Source organism: Myxine glutinosa, chromosome 2 (assembly GCF_964187855.1).
Source record: "Myxine glutinosa chromosome 2, kmMyxGlut1.1, whole genome shotgun sequence".
Taxonomy (NCBI): domain Eukaryota; kingdom Metazoa; phylum Chordata; class Myxini; order Myxiniformes; family Myxinidae; genus Myxine; species Myxine glutinosa.
The window spans coordinates 187,960,374-187,984,198 of NC_136262.1; the positions used below are offsets into that span (position 1 = coordinate 187,960,374).

Sequence of the window (23,825 nt, forward strand, 5' to 3'; positions counted from 1 at the left end):
ATAGGTTTGAGTATCTGCGTGGAACAGTGACCAGAGATGGTAAGTCAGAGGCACAGGTGCGGAGGAGGATTCAGATGGGTGTGAATGTGTGGAAGAATGTGGAGGGTGTAATGGCAGACAGAATGATTTCAAGGAGATTGAAAAGAAAGTTTCTGATGTCTTGTGTAATGCTGGCTTATCTTTACTGTCTGGAGATTGTGGCACTGACAGAGATACAACAGAGGCTGCAGGTTTGCAAGAACAACTGTCAGGAGGATTGCGGGAGTGAAGAGGGTGGATAGAAGGTGAATACTTAAACTGAGTGAGGAGATTGGTGTGCCGATGAGCTTGATAGAGAGATAGTTGGCTATGGACAGAGGGGAGTGGAGGAGTATCCTGGTCAAGGCAGGGCAGGAACTTGGTGCCATTGGACCTCACCCCTTATAAAGGGAAGAGGAAGAGACCAACAACAACCTAGGCTTTCTCTCCTGCAGCTGCAACATATTCAGTAGAAGCTGACTGTGCATCAAACACCTTGACTTTTTCACGGAAGTGACTGCTTGTCTTGAATTTATTGAGGGACGCTCCTTTCCCGATCCTGTAGAGGCGAGATGTTGTGTTACATCCAAGGACAGCATGGAGGAAGAGGATGTGTTTGCATGTGTTGCTGACCATAACAGATTCCATGGCCTTTTGCACAACGAGGAGATCGGCATCTCCTGAAGCATGGTTTGTTTGACAGTCTTCTTCTGCAGTTCTTCACTCCGCATGTTGGTGAATTGTTGCTTGTTTTGCTTGTTTGCCAGGAATTGATCCTTCATGGTGACATTCATGTCCACCGTAATTGTCACGGTTGTGCCAGCATTTGCTTTGGATTGTCTCTGGTGTGTCATGTCCTTTGTGGATGTGCTGGCGTTGCCATCAAACACAACAATAGCTTCTCCATACTTTTGTCACATACTCGGTGTACTAATTGAAAATGTCTTTGTATGTGGCTCCATGTGACCATGGGATGCGCTAAACTAGTGTCCCACCATCCAAGACATACTAGGCCTAACCCGTCATCACCGGAACATCAGGTGTCAGAAGACCCCAGATGGCATCAGCCAACACTGGCTTTTTTGGTTCCTGAAGCAGCAGAGACAAATTGAAGAGGGCTGGTGGGTGACTGCACATCTCATACTTGAAAGCAGATTCAACATCATCTGATGTCTTTGCAGCTGTGAAGAAGTCTCTGGAATAGTTGTTTTGGGTCAACCTGGACTTCATCGCTGTCGATCTTGACTGATGATTTTGTGTTGAGTGTGACGACCTGGTCTTTCCTCCTGAATGTATACTCTGCAGCAGTTTTCCCATCCATGGACTTCAGAATCGAGCTTCCAACTGCCTATGCTGTGTTGACGTTAACGGTGTGGTGTACGTGGACCCCATTGACAATGTTCCGCAGACTTCGGTCAGAGCAGAAAATATTTCGCTCATGGAGACAGTGGAGAACTGTAAGCGCATCCTTCCAGTCACGGGTTTGTCTAGCTCTCGTCATGTCCTTGCTCTGTTTATCCTGTGTTGTAGTTCACCCCTATGAACTATTGTATTGACATGTTACGTTCTTCACAGGCAGGCATGAATAGCAGCCAGATAAGACGTTGGTGCTCTGTCATTCCTCGTCCTCTCATGAGGCCCCCGCTCGTCTTCATGTTCCTCATCAACACCTACTCGATTGTGAAATCTTAGGAAAGACCAGCCCACAGCCGATCACTTCTTCTCACCACATAGAGACCCTCTTCAAATCGTTTTTGGACATCAGGATGTTGAGCGTAGAGATTGAACATACGCTGTAGATATATCCTCGTAGATTTTGTGTGGAGGTTGTGGCCTGATGCTGCCAGTTTGGGTAGCATTTCTGAAATGGTCTGCAAGTGTAATGCCCAGTTACCAGTATGCTCTGCCCTGACAAACTTGCACATGATGTCTACCATATCCATGTGCTGAACCCAGAGATCTGCAGTTCTGGAAGGCATCTTCACAGACTCAGCTTGACTATCAAGACAGTCCCTGATTCTGCTCAGCCCATCAGACTGCAAATGTCATAGGGAGGACACCTTCCTAGGTATGATTCAAATGAGAGAGCTTTTGTTGCAATTTGGTTGAGGTTGTGGTATATAATGCCTGTACTATATCTCGAGGCCATCCTGCCAACCCCATCGGCTGACATTAGGCTTCCTGTTTACGAATGATGAAGACGTCAAAGCACACATCTTGAAATCAATGCTAACCCATCCCTACCACATCGTTGGGACAAACGTAAACTGTAGCAGGAGAATACCGTTGCAACTTTCACCAACCTCCTGTGCTTTTTGATTTTTTGAGAAAACATTGATCAATAGTTTTAAACATTGATCAATGGCTTATGTAGGATTTTGGAATGCTAGCATCCTTAAACAATCTAGTACATGTTTGGTGACTCCTATTTGGGGAGTTCAGCTTGTATATAACCCAGGTAGGCCTCACCATTCCGTGCACCCATTCGTCTATTTGAGCAGGTTTGATGTTTTCATCTAGTTGAAATTTCATAATTATTCTCTTTTTATCTTGCTGCCATCTTGATTTTTCAGCATATGCGCTGCTTTGTCAAGTGCAGCACAAAAATGATGTATTGTATGTCGTGGAAATCAATCAGGTCCACAACTTTGTCCCACAGGTAGGTTTAATCTCAATTAGATCTCTGGCATCATCCTGTAAAAATACAATCATGCAATAGATATCAGGATCTTGGTATCATACAGAGAGGACCGATAATAATAGTCAAAGCAAGCGAGTCTAGTATATATGTGCGAGTCTAGCATATACGTACCATTCAAGACTACGTGTAAAGTAAATGTCACAGGAGTGGCTCAGCATCGCGGATGTCCCAGGTTTTATAGACGCCCTTCAGTGGCTGAAGCGAGTTTCTCTCCTGGGTTCAACTTTGGTATAATTTCACTACATTCTCCCCGCCGTTAGAACTATACTGCCGCTAGGCAGATCGCAAGCGTGCGTCAGCATTAATTGATTGGGGTACGTCATTCCATGTCAGCCGGTCCACCCGTAGCGGTCGGGGTGGCGAACTACCCTGCCAGCCCGCGTCCGGAAACTACCGGGTACGGCGTCCCCAAGCCCGGAGTCCCCTGCGTCGGAGTAGCCGCTGGAGGCAGGTGTCGGAGGGGGCACCTCAGAGCCTTCAGGCAGGGGTGTAGGTGACGACAGAGGTGACGGCAAAGGTTCCAGCAAAGGTTCCATAGAGGAAGCTTCGGTAGAGTCCATAGACTCGTAGATCGGTTCGTCGATATCCCTATAAGGGTCGATGACCCCACAAGGGGCGAGATGGCGTACGGAGACAGTGGACTCGCGTCCATCTGCCGTCAGCACACGAGCATGCTCGGGATTAGCCTGGAGCACCTGCACCTTATCCACAAAGGGGTCGTACTTGCTCGTGCGCACCGCTCGTTTGAGATAAGCCGGCCCCGGCTCAGCGAGCCAGCTGGGTAAAGATCGGATACTACCCGAGCTTCTAGGGTGGTGGAACAGTCTTTCGTGAGGAGTCTGGTTGGTGGCCGTACATAGGAGAGCCCAGATCGAGTTCAGAGCCGCAGGTAGCGACCAAGCCCATTTATCGAGACCCCGGCCGAGGGTCCGGAGGCTTAGCATGACGGCCCTCCATATAATCCCATTGAAGCGTTCGATCTGCCCATTCGCCTGGGGTCTGTACGGTGTGGTGTAACTCGAAGCAACATTATTGTGGAGCAAATAACCTCTCACCTCCTGTGACAGGAACACCGCACCCCGATCGGTATGCACGTAGGCCGGATACCCAAACATAGAAAACAAATTCTGCAGGTACCGTATGACCGTGGCAGCCGTCATATCCCCGCACGTGTAAGCAAAAGGGAATCGCGAGTACTCATCAACGATAGTGAGCAGATAACGACAGTTGCTCGACACCGGCAGCGGTCCTTTGAAATCCATTGCCAATCTCTCCCACGGTCTAGTAGCCCTAACCAGCGTCCCCATGGGAGGGTTGTAAAAACGCGGTTTGAGTTCCGCACATATAGCGCAGTCACGGCAGACCCGGCGGATGTCTTCAATCGAGTACGGCAGATTACCACTACGCACAAAATGAGCGAAACGCGCCACCCCTGGATGACACATAGTGTCGTGCAAAGTGCGCAGCCCCTCCAAAGTTACGATCCCCACGCACGTAGCCGGCCTCGATAAGGTGTCGGCGACCAGGTTATCCTTCCCCGGGCGGTATTTGATGGTGTAGCAGAAGTCGGCGAGTTCGATACGCCAGCGAGTGATTGTCTCATTTTTAATACGTTGAGCATGTAAGGTGTCGTACATGAACGCAACGCTTTGTTGGTCCGTGATGATTTGGAAGCATCGCCCGAGTAAGTACGGTCGCCATCGCCGAATCGACTCGACAATCGCGTACGCTTCCTTTTCGACAGACGAATGCCTCCGCTCAGCGGAGGTGAGAGTCCGCGAAAAGAAAGCCACAGGGCGCCCCCCTTGGGAGAGAGTCGCCGCTATCGCATGATCCGAGGCATCACTTTCTAAGACGAAAGATTCGCTCTCGTCGATCGTCGCCACAGCGGCGCCAGCGATGTCGGCCTTAAGGCCGCCAAGGCGGCCGGGCTCATGGGGAACGTGTCACAGGCCACGAGGGGGTGGAGCTTCGCGGAGAAATTTTGCACCCACTTCGAATAGTGGGCGAACAGCCCGAGAGCACGCTTCAGCGAAGCTCGATCGCCGGGCAGGGCCATATCGAGCAAAGGTCGCAGACGCTCCTTATCCGGAGAGACTGAGCCATGGGTCACGGTGTACCCCAGAAGATCTATCGTGCGTTGAGAGTAACGACACTTAGCCTCATTCATGGTTAGGCGATACCTATGCGCGACCTCGAGGAAGCGCTTCAGATTAGCATCGTGATGCTCCTGGTCATACCCACAAACCGTAAGATTGTCCAGATAGACAAAGACATCTGTCAAGTTCTCCTTAGTAACGAGGTCGTCCATAGCCCTCTGAAAACAGGCGACCCCGTTCGTTTCCCCAAAAGGTAATCGGGTGAACTGGTATAACCTTTGACCCGATTCAAAGGTGGTGTAGATGCGATCAGCCCTGGAGATGGGGATCTGATGATACGCACTACGCAGATCGAGAGTGCTGTAGACGGAGTACTGGGCCACCAGTCGTACTAGCGCGTCCATCCCCGGTAAGGGGTAGGCGTCCAGCTGTGTAAAGCGATTAACCGTCTGTGAGTAGTCGATTACCATGCGCCGGCGATGGGCCTCACTTCGCACCACTAAGACCTGGGCCCGCCACGGCGACCGGCTAGGTTCGATAGCACCGTCCTTTAAGAGTTGGGCCGTTTCTTCCGCAATGAATTGCGCATCCGCTCGTGAGTAGCACCGCAATTTTACCGCTACAGGAGCGCAGTCAGTGGTCAGGTTGGGGAACAGCGAAAGAGGCTCAATTTCCATTTTCGCGAGTGCACACACAGCAAGCGTGTCCGTCCCACCGAATTCAATTTCCAAACGTCCATGTCGCTTAAGAAAATCGTGTCCTAACAGGATGTCAGCACATAAGGCAGGCAAGACCATGAGATGTACATCGGAAAACATGCGTCCCTTTATCACAAGTTTCAATCGACATTCCCCCTTCGTGCTGAGCCGAAGTCCCTGGGAGGCCATGAAGATCCGTCGTGTAGTCCCGATGACCGGCCACCCATGTTGATGCACCAGCCGCTGATCGATGAAACTATCCGTAGATCCTGTGTCGACTAGGGCCCGCGCAAAAATGCCTTCGACCAAGAGCGGGATAATGGCCTGATCAAGGCCAGAAGATCCGGCAGGTATTGCGCCGTCCGAGCGAGAAGATCGCGCCTCGCGCGTGGATCCCACACCGGCTGCAGTTTTCCGGTCGTTTGAGGAGCCTCCGGAGGGCCCCCATGCCAAACGCATAGTTGGTCGTGCCGGACCAAGAGCGTGTAGTTCGTACGAGCCGCCGTCAGATGGCGCTCGTGCCACGTGCGAAAGATCGCAGTCAATTGTACGTTCATGTCCTCGATCAAGAGCGTGTAGTTTGTACGAGCTGCCGTCAAATGGCGCTCATGTCACGTGCGAAAGATCGCAGTCAATTGTACGTTCATGTGCTCGATCAAGAGCGTGTAGTTCGTCCGAACTGCCGTCAGATGGCGCATGCGCATGCACAACAGGAGGAGCTTTCAAAGCCGGAACTTTTTGTTTGTTCGAGGAAGGCGTTCGAACGCCAGTCAAGGTCGGTCGCTCCGCGGCCGGTCGCGTTCGCGCCATTTGTTGTGGCCGCCCGATGTATCTCACCAAGGACGTGCGTGCAGCCAGGGGCCCGGGAGGAGGAGGACAGCTCATCAAGGCCGGGTGAGGCGCCCCGCTCTGTGCTCGGTCCGTTGGCTCGGCGATAAGCCCATTCAAGGTCGCGCGTGCTCGTGTGCCCCGCGCGGCCTTCTTGCAGGCTTTAGCAAAGTGTCCTTTTGTAGAACACAAATGGCATATGGCTTCCCGAGCCGGACACGCTGACCTGGGATGCTGTCGGTTGCCACAGAAGTAACACATCGCGTTCCGGTCAGGCCTGGGCCTGGCTGCTGTAGCTGCTGCCAGGCCGGAATCCGAGTCCACCGCGGGAGCGGCCAGGGGCTCGGCCGTAGTCGAGCCCGCACCCGTATCTTCGGCGGTAGCCCTCTCCGGTCGCGCGAGTTGAGAAGTCCCCGCAACGACCCGTGCGGTCATAAGCGGTAGATTGTTCCTGGGCCTCAGTGTAAACGTTGGCCAACGGTAGGGCCTCCGCGAACGTCAGGTCAGCTGTCTCCAAGAGCCTGAGTCTCAGGTTTGTAGAGCTGATCCCAGAGACGAAAGCGTCTTGGACAAGATCGTCCTGGACTTGCTCGTGTGTCCGTACCTCTTGAGTGCTGTCCGCGAGGAGGTGCCGCAGCTCCTGAGCGAAGCGATCGATCGACTCGGTTGGCTGTTGACGCCGCGTGGTGAGCAGATGCCTGTTGTACACCACGCTCCGTTTCTTAATGTAGAGTCGCTTTAGCTCTGCCACGGCGGCATCGTACGTCGTACATCGTGCGATGCTCCTGTAGACGTGGTGGTCGACTTTGGTCTGTAGCACAGACAGCTTCGTTTCAGCGGTGGGAACGGCATCCTGGGCGCCGAACTGGTTCTCCAGCGTTTTGAGCCAGTGAGTGAACACCGAGCCCGAATCCTCAGCTTATGGGTCGGCGCCGAGTGTCGGTACATTGATCATCTTGTGTCCCGCCATTTCCGTAGATCTTAATTGAGATTAAGTGTCGTGGAAATCAATCAGGTCCACAACTTTGTCCCATAGGTAGGTTTAATCTCAATTAGATATCTGGCATCATCCTGTAAAAATACAATCATGCAATAGATATCAGGATCTTGGTATCATACAGAGAGGACCGATAATAATAGTCAAAGCAAGCGAGTCTAGTATATATGTGCGAGTCTAGCATATACGTACCATTCAAGACTACGTGTAAAGTAAATGTCACAGGAGTGGCTCAGCGTCGTGGATGTCCCAGGTTTTATAGACGCCCTTCAGTGGCTGAAGCGAGTATCTCTCCTGGGTTCAACTTTGGTATAATTTCACTACATTGTACATTCAGGATGCTCAATAAATTAACCCCATATCAGAAAAAGCATGTGATCATAACCATCATGATGCATTTGTCAGTACAACTACTGTCTTACAAAGTAGTAGTGGAATGTGTTTCTTTTGAAAACTGGAAAAGTCTGCATCACTATTTGCCGTTAAAATCGATTTGCATGTTACTCTTTGCTAAAAACAGTGCACTTTTATTATTTTTGTGGTTGTTGTTGTTTCTTGCAGGAAGGTCGTGACCCTGACTACTCCGACTACAAAGACTTCAAACTAACAGTAGAGAACATTGGTTACAAGATGCTGATGAAGATGGGCTGGGCAGAAGGCCAGGGTCTGGGTTCAGATGGACAAGGAATAAAAAATCCGGTTAACAAGTAAGGTTTGAAGCAATGGGAAATGTGGATGCACTTGCAGGATCGGGTATCTGGTTGCTTTGCATCTCAATCCTCTTTGTGGCAGCTTTGTCCTTCCTGAACTGGATACAAGCTCTAATGATGCTGAGTGCTCAATGTAGAGAGGATTCAGCATCGAGAGGGTTCAGCATAGAGAGGGTTCAGCATAGAGAGGGTTGAGCATAGAGAGGGTTCAGCATAGAGAGGGTTCAGCATAGAGAGGGTTCAGCTTGGAGAGGGTTCAGCTTGGAAAGGGTTAAGCGTGGAGAGGGTTCAGCGTGGAGAGGGTTCAGCGTGGAGAGGGTTCAGCGTGGAGAGGGTTCAGCGTGGAGAGGGTTCAGCGTGGAGAGGGTTCAGCGTGGAGAGGGTTCAGCGTGGAGAGGGTTCAGCGTGGAGAGGGTTCAGCGTGGAGAGGGTTCAGCGTGGAGAGGGTTCAGCGTGGAGAGGGTTCAGCGTGGAGAGGGTTCAGCGTGGAGAGGGTTCAGCGTGGAGAGGGTTCAGCGTGGAGAGGGTTCAGCGTGGAGGGGGTTCAGCGTGGAGAGGGTTCAGCCTGGAGAGGGTTCAGCGTGGAGAGGGTTCAGCGTAGAAGATGGTTCAGCGTAGAAGATGGTTCAGCGTAGAAGAGGTTCAGCGTAGAAGAGGGTTCAGCGTAGAAGAGGGTTCAGCGTAGAAGAGGGTTCAGTGTAGAAGTGGGTTCAGTGTTGAGAAGGTTCAATATCGGGTGACGAGGTTAATTCCGGGCCTAGTGCGACTAAGCTATGAGGAGCGATTGAAGGAGACACGACTTTATACATTAAAAAGGAGGGGATTACAAGCGGCGTTGTTGTCGATGTTTAAGAAGGGTGTATATATAAATCACGTTATTTTATTTATTTATTTATTATTATTTATTTATTTCAGCAGTTGGGACAGTGACAAGACCAGGGGCCGTCGGCTGAGGTTGAGGAAGAGGAGAGTTAGGACGGTAATAAAGCAGGGTTCTTCAGTTGGAGAGTGGTTAATGCATGGAAAGGTCTCCCTGGAAGGGTAATGACAGCAGAAACAGAGGATAGATTTAAATTTGAATTAGATCGGTACATATAAATGTTGGGGATAAAGGGATACAGGGATATTGGCAAGAAAGATAGGTCGCAGAAGTATGGATGATGATTGTATAGTTGTGTCATGATTGTGACGTTTGTGAGAGGGTCTCGTCAAAAGATGAATATGCTGTTTATGTTTTTGAATTCCTCACCATTCAACCGTGTTTGCTCACCAAAACTCCCTCCACCTCTAATTTTTTTTTTCTTCCAATTTACAAAAATCTATATTTTTGGCATCTATACATCGACACATATACATATTTTATTTTTGGTTTGTGATGTGACCTCGCCCCTTATGTCAGGAAAATGAGGAGAAAAACCAAAATGTATTTATTATTTATTTATTATATTCATTTGTGTACTCCTTTCTGCACGTCACCAATGAGGCAGTTGGCACAATGATGTAATGTATAGGTAGTGGAAAAAAAATGGAAATGCCAACAGAATGACCCTTAGTAGAGTGTTGGACCACCACGTACATCTCGGATGGCATGCATATGATGTGGCGTGGACTCAACAAGGGTCTGGAACTGATCTGCAGGATTGTGATGCATTCTTCCACAAGGAAGTCCTCCAATCCATATCAGTTTGATGGAGGCAGGAGCCACTGTCCTAGATGCCTCTCCAGACAGTCCCACAAATGCCCTATGCTATGGGATTTAGGTCCAGCGATTGGGGCCATGGAAGATGGGTAACTTGGTGTTCATGCTTCTCAGCCCACCCAATGACAACACGTGACCTGTGGACTTGAACATTGTCATCCTGAAAGACACCCCTTCCAGTAGGGATGAAATGCTGTATCGTGGGACACAGATGATCACTCAAGACGGTAACGTAGCATACTGCATCAACCATGGCATCTAATGGAATGAGTGGACCCAGGCTATGCCAGGAAAACATGCCCCACACCATTATGGAATCGCCAAAACCTTTTACTGTTGGAACCAGGCACACGGGGCTTTAGAGCTCCCTGGTCTGTCGCTACATGTGCACACGTCCATTCATGACTCATCAGACCATGTCACATTCTTCCACTGCTCGGCAGTCCATTACCAATGCTCTTTGCACCATTGGACCCGCAAACAGATGTTTACAGGTGTTATGAGCGCTTTGAGCATCGAAACTCGGCCATGGTATCCTGCCCTGTGAAGTTCCTTTCTGAACGTTTTCGACGAAACAGGATGCTCATGACCCACGTTGAGCTCTGTGCATTTTTTTGGTATACATTGTCGTGGCTCGTAGAAGAGATAATACACCGAACGGATCAAGATGTAACAGACAAAAAACAGGATACAAAATACACATGTGGGATGTACAAGTTGGGTACAGAAGGAAACTCTGAGAGAATATTGGAAAATTGGAAGGAGGGAGGCATTTGGGTGTGGTTATCTAGGGTCGAGAAGATTAAGATTTTGAATTGGGGATGATCTGAGATGGTGGTGAACAACAACAACAAAAACATGCATTTTAAGGCCATTTTCCCTGCTAGCGTGGAGACCCACGCCCGGGTTCAGCAATGAATGAGCGGGGGTTAGCCTTGCGGTCCCCATGACAATCTTCTCCATTTTGCCATATTTTCTGCATCTCTCCTTGTTTAACCCCCTTGCCCGCATTTCTTCTTCCACCATCTTTAGCCAAGTCTTTCTCGGTCTTCCCCGTCCTCTACTTCCTTTTACATTAATTTCCATCACTCTTCTCAACCAGTCACTTTCATCCTTCCTCAACACATGACCAAACCATCTCAACCTGTTCCTCTTCACAGCATCAATCACAGGCAATATTCCCATCATCTTTCGCAATTCATCATTTGTCTTCCTCTCTCTCACCGATACTCCGCACATCCATCGAACCATTCGCATTTCCACCCTTTCCAGCCTTCGTTGCTGCTCTACGTTCATTACCCATGTCTCGCTCCCATAAATCATAACACTTCTCACACATGCAGCATACATCTTTCCCTTCAGCTTCAGCGACACTCTCCTCCTCATCAGCACACCACTCAGTTCCCGAAACTTCTTCCATGCACATCTCACTCGAGCAACCGTTGCCGAGTCTGATCCACCTTCTCCATTCAGCATGTCTCCAAGGTAGCAAAATGTTTTCACACCTTCCAGCTTCACGCCGTCTCCAAGATCCAACTCAACATTTCCTCCATCTGCAGCTCCCTCTGTGCACACCTTACATTTGAATGTAGCTGCCACACTGGTAAATGACCCTCTCAGACCACTACATTTTTGATGAATCCACTCAGCGCACATTGTACATTGAATGGAGTTCACTCCGACACCCTTCCTGCACACAGCACACGGCCACTTCCCAGTTCTTTCCACCTCACCACATGCTTTACCACTTGCCATCACCTTCGTCTTTCCGATATTCACCTTCAGACCTTTTGTCTCCATACATTCCTTCCACTTGTTCATCTTTTCCTTCAGTCCATCCATACTTTCCGCAATCAACACCAGATCATCTGCATACAACAACTCCCACGGTAAACCCTCCTTTACGTTCTGAGCCAGCACCTCCATCACAGCTACAAATAGTAGTGGACTTAGTACCGACCCCTGATGCACTCCCACCTTCACCTCAAACTCACCACTGTTCCCGTCCTTCGTCCTTACAGCTGTGTGCGCTCTTTTGTACATTGCCATCACTACTCTGATCAACCATTCCTCCACTCCTAACTTCCTCAATGCCCATGTCAATACTTTGCGTGGAACCCTATCGAATGCTTTCTCCAGATCAACAAACCCAAAAAACAACTTCTTCCTCTTCTCCATGTACTTCTCCTGCAACTGCCTCACAATGAAAAGCGCGTCTGTCGTTCCTCTTCCTGGCATAAATCCAAACTGCATTTCGTCGATCTTCACTTTCTTCCTTATCCTCCTCTCCAACACCCTTTCCAATACCTTCATTCCATGCTCCAATAACTTTATCGCTCGGTACGAGCCACACTCCAGAAGGTCACCTTTCCCCTTGTATAGAGGGACGAGGGTACTCAGTTCCCAATCCACTGGAATGCGGCCTTCTTTCACCACCAGATTACAGATCTCTGTCATTCTCTTCACACCCCAACTTCCTGCTGCCTTCAACATATCTCCCACAACTCCCGTCGGCCCTCCCGCTTTTCCACTCTTCATTGCTTTTATCGCTTCCTCAACTTCCTTCTCAGTTATCTTCTCTGCCGGTCCTAAAACTGGGTTACTCTCTATGTTGCCATCCCATTCATTCTCTGTATTCAACAGCATTTCCATATATCTTTTCCATCTTCCTTTAATTCCATCTGGGTCGACAACGATTTGTCCCACTTCATCCTTCAAGCAACTCACCCCCATCACATCACACCTCTCTTTCGCTATGTGCTTTGCAATCCTGAATACTGCTTTCTGACCCTCTTCTGAATCCAAGCGTTCTCCAAACATTTTCCTACATGCCTCCTGCACCTTTGCTACCTCTTTCTTTGCAGCCTTCCTGGCTGCCTTATAACTTTCATGCTCTGCTGTTTCTGCTCCCGTACCCTTCGCCTTCTGCCACTCCTTGAACTTCTTCCTCTTCTCGTCAATCCTCTTTCCAACTTCATCATCCCACCACCATGTTTCCGAGTGCCTCGGTGGTCCTTTTGTCCATCCACATACCTCACCAACGGCTCCCAACAGACTAGCTTTCATTGACATCCAACCACTTTCAAGCTCAACCACATCATCCTCTACCCTACTCAGCCTCTCTTTTAATGCCTCCCTTACTGTCACCTCTTTCAACCTCCACACCTTCATTCTCGGTTGGTACTTCACCCGCCGAGCTCTCCTCGCACCTTTCACCCTTATGTCGCAGACAACCAAGTGGTGCTGTGAAACAGCCTCCTCCCCCGGGATCACCTTTGTGTCCCGGAGGTGCCCCCTATCTCGCCTACGCACCATCAGGTAGTCAACGGTTGTCGTCGACCCACCTGACGTGTATGTAACAAGCTTATTATCCTCTTTCTGGAACTGAGTATTAGTCCGTGGGCTGAGTAGGGTTTACATACACCCCCCCCCACAACTTAACTTCCCGGGTATGTCCATGTACCCCCCACCCTAGGGGTTAGGAAAAACCATGTTAACAGAAAAAAAACTCATTCCCTCATAGTTTGACCTCTGGTGACCTCATTAGTGACCTCATTTGCATATAACACATATCATTGTAAAGAGTGTCCCAGGACAAACATTTTGAGGGGTCATATGCAACCATAGGATGACGAGGCAAAACGTTATGGCCATTTCAATTTCGCCTACCCCTAATTTTCGGAAATCACTGACACAGGGGGGGTAACATCAAAATATGCGTGGGAGGTACCTTGGGAATGAGTTTTTTTTCTGTTAACATGGTTTTTCCTAACCCCTAGGGTGGGGGGTACATGAACATACCCGGGAAGTTAAGTTGTGGGGGGGGTGCATGTAAACCCTACTCAGCCCACGGACTATATTACAAATAAACAAATCAGCTCCATCAGCAAACTCCAAAATCCTTTCACCTTCTCCATTTCTCACACCATATCCGTAACCCCCATGAACTCCCTCAAAACCATCCATACTCCTTCCCACATGTCCATTCAGGTCTCGTCCCACCACAACAACTTCCTCATCTTTCACGTTTTCCATCAGCTTCTCTATCGCACACCAGAACTTGCCCTTCTCTTCATCACTTCGACCAACCTGCGAAGCATATCCCGAGATGACGTTCACCAAGAGCTTTCCAATCATCATTTTCACCATCATCAACCTATCACTCACTCTAGTCTAGGTGGTGAACAGCTGTATTAAATACCTGGAGGGAAGAATGCGATTGAAGAGGATGTGGAAGTTGATTCGACAAGTGGGGAAAAAGGAGGAACAAATGAGTGGAAGTGAGCAATGGTCCTGGATTTCGGTAGTTTCGCCAGAAGGGGGTTGATGGTGGGCTGTGTGAGCCCTGCAGAAAGGGGCTGAAAGAAAACGAAGAGGAAACCAGGGATGGAACAGCAGTGGAAAAAAATTACAGGTGTTGGAGGGAGAGGGTAGAAATACAACAACCCGAAAAGGAAGAAGTGGGCTTTGGGAGAGGTAATAAGGGTCAAGAATCGTAATATGGATTGGAGGTGGCATGAATGAGTTGGAGGAGAACAACCATTTTGAAGCCCTAAAGGGGAGAATGAGATTGAAAAGATTAAGTTGGTTCCACCAATGAATGAAAAGATGAACAAATGAGTGGTGGTTAATAGTGAGCCTGGATTTTGGGATTGTCACCAGCAGTGGGTTGCTCGAAGAATGTGTGCACTCTGGAGCAACCTGGGAGAGGGCAGAGAGTGCAAGACCCGAGAAGGCGGTGAAAAACAGAGACCACCGAGCTGTTTGTGATACGGGAGTGACAGGCCCAGACATTCGACTTCATCACGGGAGATTCCAATGACTTTTCAAGACCTTGGTCTCCTTTACATCAAGATGGTGAAAGGTGTGAGATAGGGGAGGGAGCCAGCCCAAGAGGGGACAGCCAAACTTTATCAAACTGGGGATGATTGCCTCGTATGTTGCATGATGCGTGCCAAAAGGGAGTACTCAGTTTTCACTCTGTTTGGTACCTGCGAAAATTGAAGATCTTTCAAGTATTTTGGTTGGTCATGTGTGTTATGCCGTCTGTCTATCTGTCTGTTTTTCTGCATGTCAATTGCCTACAGGTCACAATTTTGAACCGATCTTCATGAAACCTCACAAAATGGTAGAGTTCTTCGTAAGCAAGAAGCCTATTGATTTTGAGGTTGAAATGTCAACATCGGCCAACTTTGTCAAATTTATATAATCATCAATTTTCATCCGATTGACTTGAAATTTGAACAGGACTTCCATATCAAGTCACTCAATTCAATCGCCAATTATTCTTGAGGTCAACATAAGCCAAAAGGTCAATATAGACCAAAAGGTCAACATCGGCCAAAGGTCAACATAGGCTAAAGGTCAACACCTTATTTTAGGGATTTCGCAAGTATCATGCTATGCACGACATATTTACCCTCGCCAAGGAGAGGGTATTGTATTTGCGTCCATTTGTTTCTCTCCGTCTGTCTTGTCTGTGTGTTTATTTGACCTCACAGAACATGAGTATGCTTTTCTCTGCAACCGTTTGTCCGATTGTCAAGAAATTTTCACTATAAGAGCGCCTCTTCCTGTAAAAATTTTTAATGAAAATTATGATGTCATATGTCACTTGGTATGGGTGCCGTCTTGGAAAAACTGAAAAACCTTGCACCTCTATATCTCCGAAACAGCTCCATGGAAATAATTGAAACATGGCTCATTGACAAGTACTCCCCATGGGGAAAACATGTATTCATGATGATGTCATTGCGGCGGAAAAATTAGACAAGTAGAATGTTTGATCTGATCAGTTTGAAATTTCTTGAACATTATCTCCACAAAAATTGTATGGGAGAATTAAATTGATGATGTCATCAGTCACGTGGTTCAGCACCCATTTTGGATTGAACATAAATCTTTGTCGTCAATGAACCACACACACACAGCAGCTAATAAAAGCCATCCTTTGAGCTAGGAAGCTGAAATTTGGGCACAATAGTGAAAAATTACTTTGGTAAAATGGTATTTTTGTCCCCCGTCGCACCGCGGAGCGAAAGGGGGACTATCGTTTTCCCCTCCGTCCGTGTCCGTGCATGCGTAAGCGAAGGACTGCATTCGAATTTGGTGTGTGGGTGCAACCCACGTCAAAATCCAAGATGGCCGCCGCCATGTATGTCTGACGCCATGTATCTGAACGTTGTGAGCGGAATATCTTGAAAAATAAGCGAAGTACCAACTTCTAATCTGGTGTGTGGGTGTATCTAGGCATAAGGAAGAACCCTATTGAAAATTGGGTCGCCACGTCAAAATCCAAGATGGCCGCCACCATATATATGTCTGAACCTTGTGAGCGAAATATCTTGAAAAATAAACGAACTACTAACTTGTAATCTGGTGTGTGGGTGTATCTATGCATAAGGGAGAACACTATTGAAAATTGGGTCGCCCCGTCAAAATCCAAGATGGCCGCCTTGCGTCTTCCACTTTATCAACTCGCATCACTTCACCGATGGGGGACCTAGGCGTAACGCTTGTTTATTTTTGGATGAATCAATCAATTGATTAATTACTTAATTATTATTGATTTATTAAGTACTTATTTATTTTCTTTCTCATCTGGGAAATATCTCAGGCACCTTTTGAACTAGGAAGCTGTTATTTGGCCATGACAGTGACCAAGTGATTTGGCTGTAAAGAGTATTTTTTGATTTATTGATTAATGGATTGATTATTTAATTTCCCGATTAATTACTTAATTTTCAAAACGGTACAGATTCTGACGAAACGAACAGTGGTGGTTTTGGTACACTATGGGCGAATTGATTAAGAAATTAATTATTTTACCATCATTATTTATTCATTTTAATTATGCAATTAATCGATCAATTATTGTACATACTCCCTCCCAATTCCGTCTCCATCTGCTGCATAGCGGCACCGCTGGGCACCTAGGATGCCCCGTTAATGTTTGCGCTGGAGGACATGTTCTTTTTTTTTTTTTTTTGGCATGGGGGTGGTGTACTTTGAATGTTGTTCTACTTGTCTTTCTGATTGTTTGCTCTGTGAGCAGAATATCTAATACAAACAGTTATATCTCACAAAATTATTTAAGTGATTCTTCACTGTTGAGAGAGTTTGACAAGTTGAAGTACAAGCCGATCAATGGGCTACAAAACATAAACTGTTCAGCCTAGCCGCCTAGCGGATGTATGCTCTCTACTGAGTGCCTTTCTAGTTTTGTTTTTGTTACTATGTTTTGATATTGAATGTTTAAAGTGTTTAATCAATAAGAAATGCATTACTAGATAAATATATTATTGTCTCTGGAGACCAAAGAGGAATTGGAAGAGGGGCCATGGGAGTTATATTGAGAAAAGGGTAAAATATCACCTCTTAATGGTACATCTTTCTTTTGCTCCCCATTTCCCTCAGAGGGACGCAGGCCGTTGATGGTGCAGGTTTTGGAATTGATCGCCCTGATGAACTGTCCAAGGAGGATGATGAGTATGATGCATTCAGGAAGCGCATGATGCTTGCATACAGGTTCCGGCCTAACCCACTGGTACATGAAATGATTCGCTTTATTCAAACGATTTCCATGATATTCTCTTCTGCTTATTCTGCTTCTTTTATTGCCTTTATGCTTCTGATACTGTGATTATGCTTCTTCTATTATGATTCTGCTTCTTCTGGTGTGATTCTGCTTCTTCTGTTGTGATTCTCCTTCTTATATTGGCATTCTGCGTCTTATATTGTGAAGCCGCTTCTTATATTGGCATTCCGCCCCTGGGTTTTTTTTCTCATCTATCACTTTTCTTGCTGCTGCATCTTTAATAGCTTACGATAACATCCATTTGCAGCGTGCTTTTCCTCTGCTTTTTAAAGAATAGTATTCTCTTTGTTTTCTTACCTTTTAATTTGTGTTGTAAAAAAAAAACCATCAGAACATTCCACCATTTCTTTGTGCATATAAAAATGGTAAACTAAATTAGTAAGGCTTCTCTCAGTAAGGCTTATGGGTTTCTCTCATCTCCTCTTCCTGTTCAGGCTGGAGTTCCCCAAGGTAGTGTTCTGGGCCCTGTGCTTTTTCTGGTCTTCATCAATGATCTCTCTGACTCTCTTGAAAATCCTCTCTATCTCTTTGCTGACGACTCTACTCTCTGTCGCTCCATTCCTCATCCCTCAGATCGGCAGTCTGCAGCCTCCTCACTCTCTGCAGACCTGGACAAAATCACAGACTGGGCAAACAAATGGAACATGTTTTTCAATCCTGATAAATCTCACACTCTTACGATGTCTCTCCGAAAAGACCGACTGGAAAACCCTCCCATCCACTTTCTGAATAATCCTCTCCAAGAAGTTCTGTCACTCAAGCTTTTGGGTCTCACTATTTGCCATGATCTTTCCTGGGAAAACCACATTTCAAATCTGGCCTCCAAAGCCAGTCGCCGACTGGGCATCCTCCGTCGTGCGAAGTCATTCCTTGGCACACCTGAGCTCCTCACCACATACAAGACTTTCATCCGCAGCTCTATGGAATACTGCTCTCCCCTCTGGTCTGGTGCTCCTGCCTCACACCTAGCCCGTCTTCACGCTGTTGAAACCAAAGCGTTCAGAATCATTGGAATCTCCCGCGATGAAGCTAACTCCAAGGGCCTTTCACTCACTCACCGCAGGCAGGTTGGTGGTCTTTCCGTCTTCTACCGACTCCTCTCTGGCCTTGCCCCCCCAGCCCTCTCTGGGCTCTGTCCCCCAAATATTCCTACAGGTCGCACAAGATCTGCCTGCAACCCTCTTATAGTTAAACTGCCAAAATCAAGACTTTCTGCTCACCTTCACTCCTTCATTCCTTTTTTCTCCCGCCTCTGGAACAAACTCCCTCACTCTCTTCAATCCCACTCCACCCTCCAGGTCTTTAAAACAGCTGTTCACCACCATCTCTTATCCTTCCCCATCCAAAACCTTGATCTTTTCTACCCCCGCTAATTTCGGTCCCCTTGTGTTTTATACCTCTCCCCCCCCCCCCCCCCCCTCCCACGCCTCCTGCCCCCAAGCCCTCTCCCTCCCACACTTCTCCCTGCTCTCAAATGTTGTGGTTGTGTGCTTCCCCTTCTCTCCCCATCTTGTCTTCCGCTCCCTCTTTTTGTATATTTTGTTTGTCTGGTTGATTTGTTTGTGAAATAAATGTTAGCTCTTTCACGAGCCTCGATTCAGTATACAAAAGGCTATTTTTTAGTCCCACAAAAATAAATATATTTATTAATGTCATAGTGAAACATAAAGCAAACATTCTAGTTCATCTTTTAAATCAAAACGTATTATAAGAAAGATTCAAATCTGTATAAATCAAAATCAAATGAACAAAAATCTCAGTGATATTACAACATTAAATGATAACGCATTTCTCGGCTCCTTTGCTTCTCATCTTGTATTATATGGAAACAGCGTTATATTATTAAACACACTTGTATTTTCAAATAAACCTTGATAAATGTACCGATTGGTTCTGATAAACATTTTTGTTCCGAAACAAATGGAAACATTTGATATACCTGTCAGTTATCCTGAACCCCAGCATCATCCCAGGGTTTGTTTTATTTTATTGTTACCCTCTTCAGATCATGTAACAAGAGGGTTTAAATCTTGCGCAGCACCTCCCAGTAACATTCCAACACCATTCAACTTCCTGAACCATTGCCCACATACGTTAGATGATTACAAGCAGCACACAAAGTTGGGAATGTTTACTTAAACTAGGACGTGCCCGTACGTGGGTGCCCGTTCCTTGCCAAAAAAAAAAAAAAAAATGTCTTCGCCCATGCATGCATGGGCGTGCCCATGGGCCCATGGGCGTGCCCGTAAGTGCGTGATGTGACCGTACAATGAATGTATCGTCCCGACGCCGCAGCTCGGATGGCGCTGCAGTTAATCGGGCCTGTATCGGCAGAGTTATTATAAACGTGTACTACAATCGATCGTACCTTACAGCGTCTGCTCGCCACGTTCAGCATCAGTACGTCGTCACTATGACTATCCGTAAGTCCGGAAGTGACGTCCTCATTTGACTGTCCAGAAGGTCGCATATCGCAGTTACGATGAATCGCAAATTAGTTTTAATTAGTTTTAAAACATAGTTTAACGCCAACATAGTTTGCCAACGTGAAATAAATGAATACGCTCTCAAATGTGCCGTCCGAGGCAGAGTCTGTTCGGCACGTTCGGCACACGTGATAGCTCGCTGCTCTCTGATTGGTTGAATCGTTTTTTGGACATAGCTCGGTAACTACTTCTCCGATTAATATGAAACCTTGAAAAGGCACATCCTCAGGTCCCCAGCAATATACCTGGCAAGTTTAAAGTATATCGGACCCGTGGTTGTCGAGAAACAGCGGTCACAGACATACACACAGACATACAGAGATTACTGGAATTATAGATAGATGTATGGATAAACTGCCTTTGTCATATTGCCTCATTGTTGTTGTCATGATTATAAGTGTAGTTTATTGGACACTTTCTGAAGTACTGTTCTTTTCTTTCAGCTCATATAACCATTTTCTGTGATAGCTGCATTTAATTAGTTTCAAATTAAATTATTATATAGCTTCTGCTTCCCATCCATTTCTGGCCGAGCACACATTCCATCAGGGTGAACTATTTTGGCTACATACATACATACACATACATACACCTACATACATGATCGCTGAATGTAAGATAAAGAATTATAAATTATTTATTTTTCATTTTGTTGTAATCTTTTTCAATTTTTCCACGTATAATGTTAAATTTCTGTCTGCCAGCATTTGTTTGTGGATGTTAAAGATCCCACAGTGTCCTTCGTGAAGAGGAGGCGAACTCCCTCACTCTCTTCAATATTGCCAGCACAATGACCAAATTACAAATTCCTGCCCTGACTTTCTGAGTCGTAATGGTGACCTGACCAGGATTGTAGCAATTAGTAATTGCTTCGGCAGCACAAACACGTTTTTTTTCTTTAACATTTAACTTTTCCTTGACACGGCCTGATTTTGTTTATGTCAGAAATGGAAACTTTAAGGGCAATATGTTCACAAATGAATACAGTACTGTATATGCAAATGCATTTTCATTTTCTATTATTGCATTTTATTGTTGGAAGTTTGCAAAAATGTTAATTTGGGCGGTTATTATACTACATAGAGTGAGTTTGACCGTTTTGATGTCCGCAGAATAATCCAAGGAGGCCGTACTACTGAGAAGCTACTTCCGATGTGGAGCTGCATGTTCTTCGTCATCATGTTTTCCATGCTGATGCCATGACTTGCAACAACTTTCACAGAACGCAGCTTGAATTATTCGCACGTTATTACCTAGCTGCAGTTTAATGACAAATATTGTTGCCACAAATGATATATTTTCTTTGCTCGAAAACGAGTTGGGGGTCGACAGCTGAGAATCAGTTGATTTTGACTTTTATGCATTGTGAAAGTTGCAAGGATGATGTGTTCTCCTCCTGGTTAGACTGTTTCACTAAAAGTATATTGTGTCTGCCGTTTGATCTCTGTGATAGTTAACCAGTTATGATAGTTTAGATATTGTCATGATGTCTGACCATTATTTTGACATGGTGCTAAATAAATGAATGTCCAAACAGTTTAATCAAAGTTAGTGCATTAGTGCTGGAGGAAGGAATGATTGGCTCTTGGAACATTACGAATGGAGTGGAGGCATCTTTATTGAATTTGTGTTGGATTTGTAATGGGGTGTCAAATTTTCATAGATGTCGTCTCCTCTTGGGTGAAGCAGACCATGAATGTATCCTACTATTAATTTGCAATTGATCACCGGCTTTGACGCCAATACCAATTTTTATTGTGGACCCTCGGAATTAAAAAAACTACATATATCAATCAAACAATTTCAAAAAGAGCACCTCGCCGCCATTAGAGCATTTAAATTGCACCAGATGTGGCTATAAAAGTGAATTGTTGGTCCCAGCTTGTCGGCTTTATGACAGAAGATGCCATTTGCATTTTTGCCGTCTCTATCCCCACTCCGTTTAGAATCTTGTGCTCCTTAATTTTCATTTTATTCTGATTCACTTCTACCACACGAATGAATCATTAAAATCATGGCGAGGATCCAATCGTGCTCGAGTGGAAAGCTCATTCAAGAATAATCTGGCTTGTGGAGACTTTACGAGAAAGGTTTATAGAGTTTAAGTAGAATTAACTAAATCGAGATCAAATACTTGAAAAGGCCCTCAAATGTGAGGTTCTGGTGCAGTGTCGAAATGTACGGTTTTCAGAATGATCAGGGTTCCAAAAGAGCTTGCCTGGTCCGTTGGTCTTTTGGCACAGCTCTTTGTGAAGCCGGAAGAATTGCAAGTTTTATGATTATAGTTGCGGAAGAATCTTCAAATTGAAATGGACGTTTTCATTACTTCCGTCCTTTTTGCGAGCTTTGCTTTATCAGGTTATTGAGTGACCGCTTACGACTGACTGATTGTTGGAGGCATGAAAGTCGAAGGAAAATCACAAAGCTGTGGCGGTGCCAGGCGAGTGATCAAAATGGGACCAGAAAAAAGGGGGAGAAAAAAAGAAGAATGTCGACTGCAGACATGACGGTCTGCGTCGCGCATGTTAATGCAGCACCGACGCGAAAGCACCCTCCCCGCACCACGGGCAACTGGTAACACCCTTCCCCCTCCTATGGCTGTTTCCTTTTCAATCCCTTATTCGTCATACACTCGTCACAAAACCGCCCCAAGAAAGCCATCCTCAAGAGCTGGCACCATTATCAGGATCCTGTCAGCACTGACCCCGCCCTTCTCGCCTTGCTCGCTTGCCCCGCCCCTCCCCTCCCCGTGCTCACTTGCCCCGCCCCTCCCCGTGCTCGCTTGTTCCGAAGAGGCTTCACTTCACTGGACAGCTTGGTGTTTTTATTCATCCAATTACTTTATAGAGTGGCGGGCATCTACAGGTGAGCAGTCTGCAGGTGAGGCCGTCTGTGTCCTGCTTTGGCAATCTGTCGTGCTTGTGTACGGAGCATACATGCTTGCAACCTTTTCCCCATGCCATTCTACCTTTTTTACCGTGTGGTTCGCAATGGATCGGCAAAGATGAAATTTGTTTTTTCTCGTACGTTAAGCGATTTTATGGAGTAATGCGTTCAGCAGGTGTCGATCCACGATACGATATTCAAAAAGCCATTGTGCGGCGGCGATTGCTCCATCGCGTCGATCTGAGGCAGCTGGAGAAGATGTTGCTCCGGGCGACAGAGGGGGTAGGAAGGTCCACGGATCATCTCGAGCCTCGTTCCTAAGCAACCTCACTAACTCCATTATCTTCGGTCTTTTCCGCAGCCTTGACAAATACCAGACCTTCATGTCAACGCAACTTCATCCTCCAACCGCCTTCACGTGTTCATTTTGTCGACCAAATGAAACGAGCACTCTGCCATCTCCATCTCAACAACAAACCAAATGAGTTAACAACGGTCCCCATCTTACCCCTCATTTTACTGTCAAGTAGACTTTGTATCCTCACCCAAGAACCTAGAGGAGGTCCTGTCGACCCATGAACCTGCTTCGGTGAAGGACCCAGATGCCATCAGTGCCCATGTTTTCAAATCCTGCTCTGCCATTCTTGCTTCCCCTTTGTCCGTCGTCTAGTCGCCTCCGGTGAGCCTGGAAATCAGAAAACATCACTCCCATTCACAAAGGATGGGGCAAAAACAGATCCCATCAACTACAGACCAGTGAGCTGATTTCCAATTACAAGGAAAGTCATGAAATCCATTATTGCTACTGCTGCCATCTTTCCTCTTTACAGTCTGATCTCTGACCATCAGCTTGGATTCTGCCCTGATCACTCTTCTGCTCCTCGGCCAGCAGTGGTTGGAGGCCCAAAATGTCAAGAGGTCAGGACTGTCTCTGACATATATCGGGCAACCGACACAGTCGGGCTTTCTTCTTTGCTCTTATCTCTGGAATTGATTTAAACATTGGTCTGATAAGTGGAATATGTCCTTCAATCCTGGAAAATCTCACTGTCCCACCCTGTTGCTTGAACAAGGTCATCAAACTAACCTGCCTATTTCCATGGTCA

The 23,825-nt window shown here is 46.6% G+C and overlaps 1 protein-coding gene across 3 annotated transcripts in view; it reads left to right on the forward strand.

The window, feature by feature from the left end:
• SUGP1 (SURP and G-patch domain containing 1) overlaps positions 1 to 21,862 on the forward strand; it is an 83,980-nt gene extending 62,118 nt beyond the window's left edge. For all 3 annotated transcript variants that reach the window (XM_078772081.1, XM_068106594.2, XM_068106595.2), the window contains 3 exons: positions 7,903 to 8,048; positions 17,167 to 17,296; positions 20,946 to 21,862. In XM_078772081.1, coding sequence (XP_078628207.1) covers positions 7,903 to 8,048; positions 17,167 to 17,296; positions 20,946 to 20,972 — 303 coding nt within the window. In that variant the 3' untranslated portion in view covers positions 20,973 to 21,862. The remainder of the gene's footprint in view (positions 1 to 7,902; positions 8,049 to 17,166; positions 17,297 to 20,945) is intronic.
• The last annotated feature ends 1,963 nt before the right edge of the window (positions 21,863 to 23,825 follow it).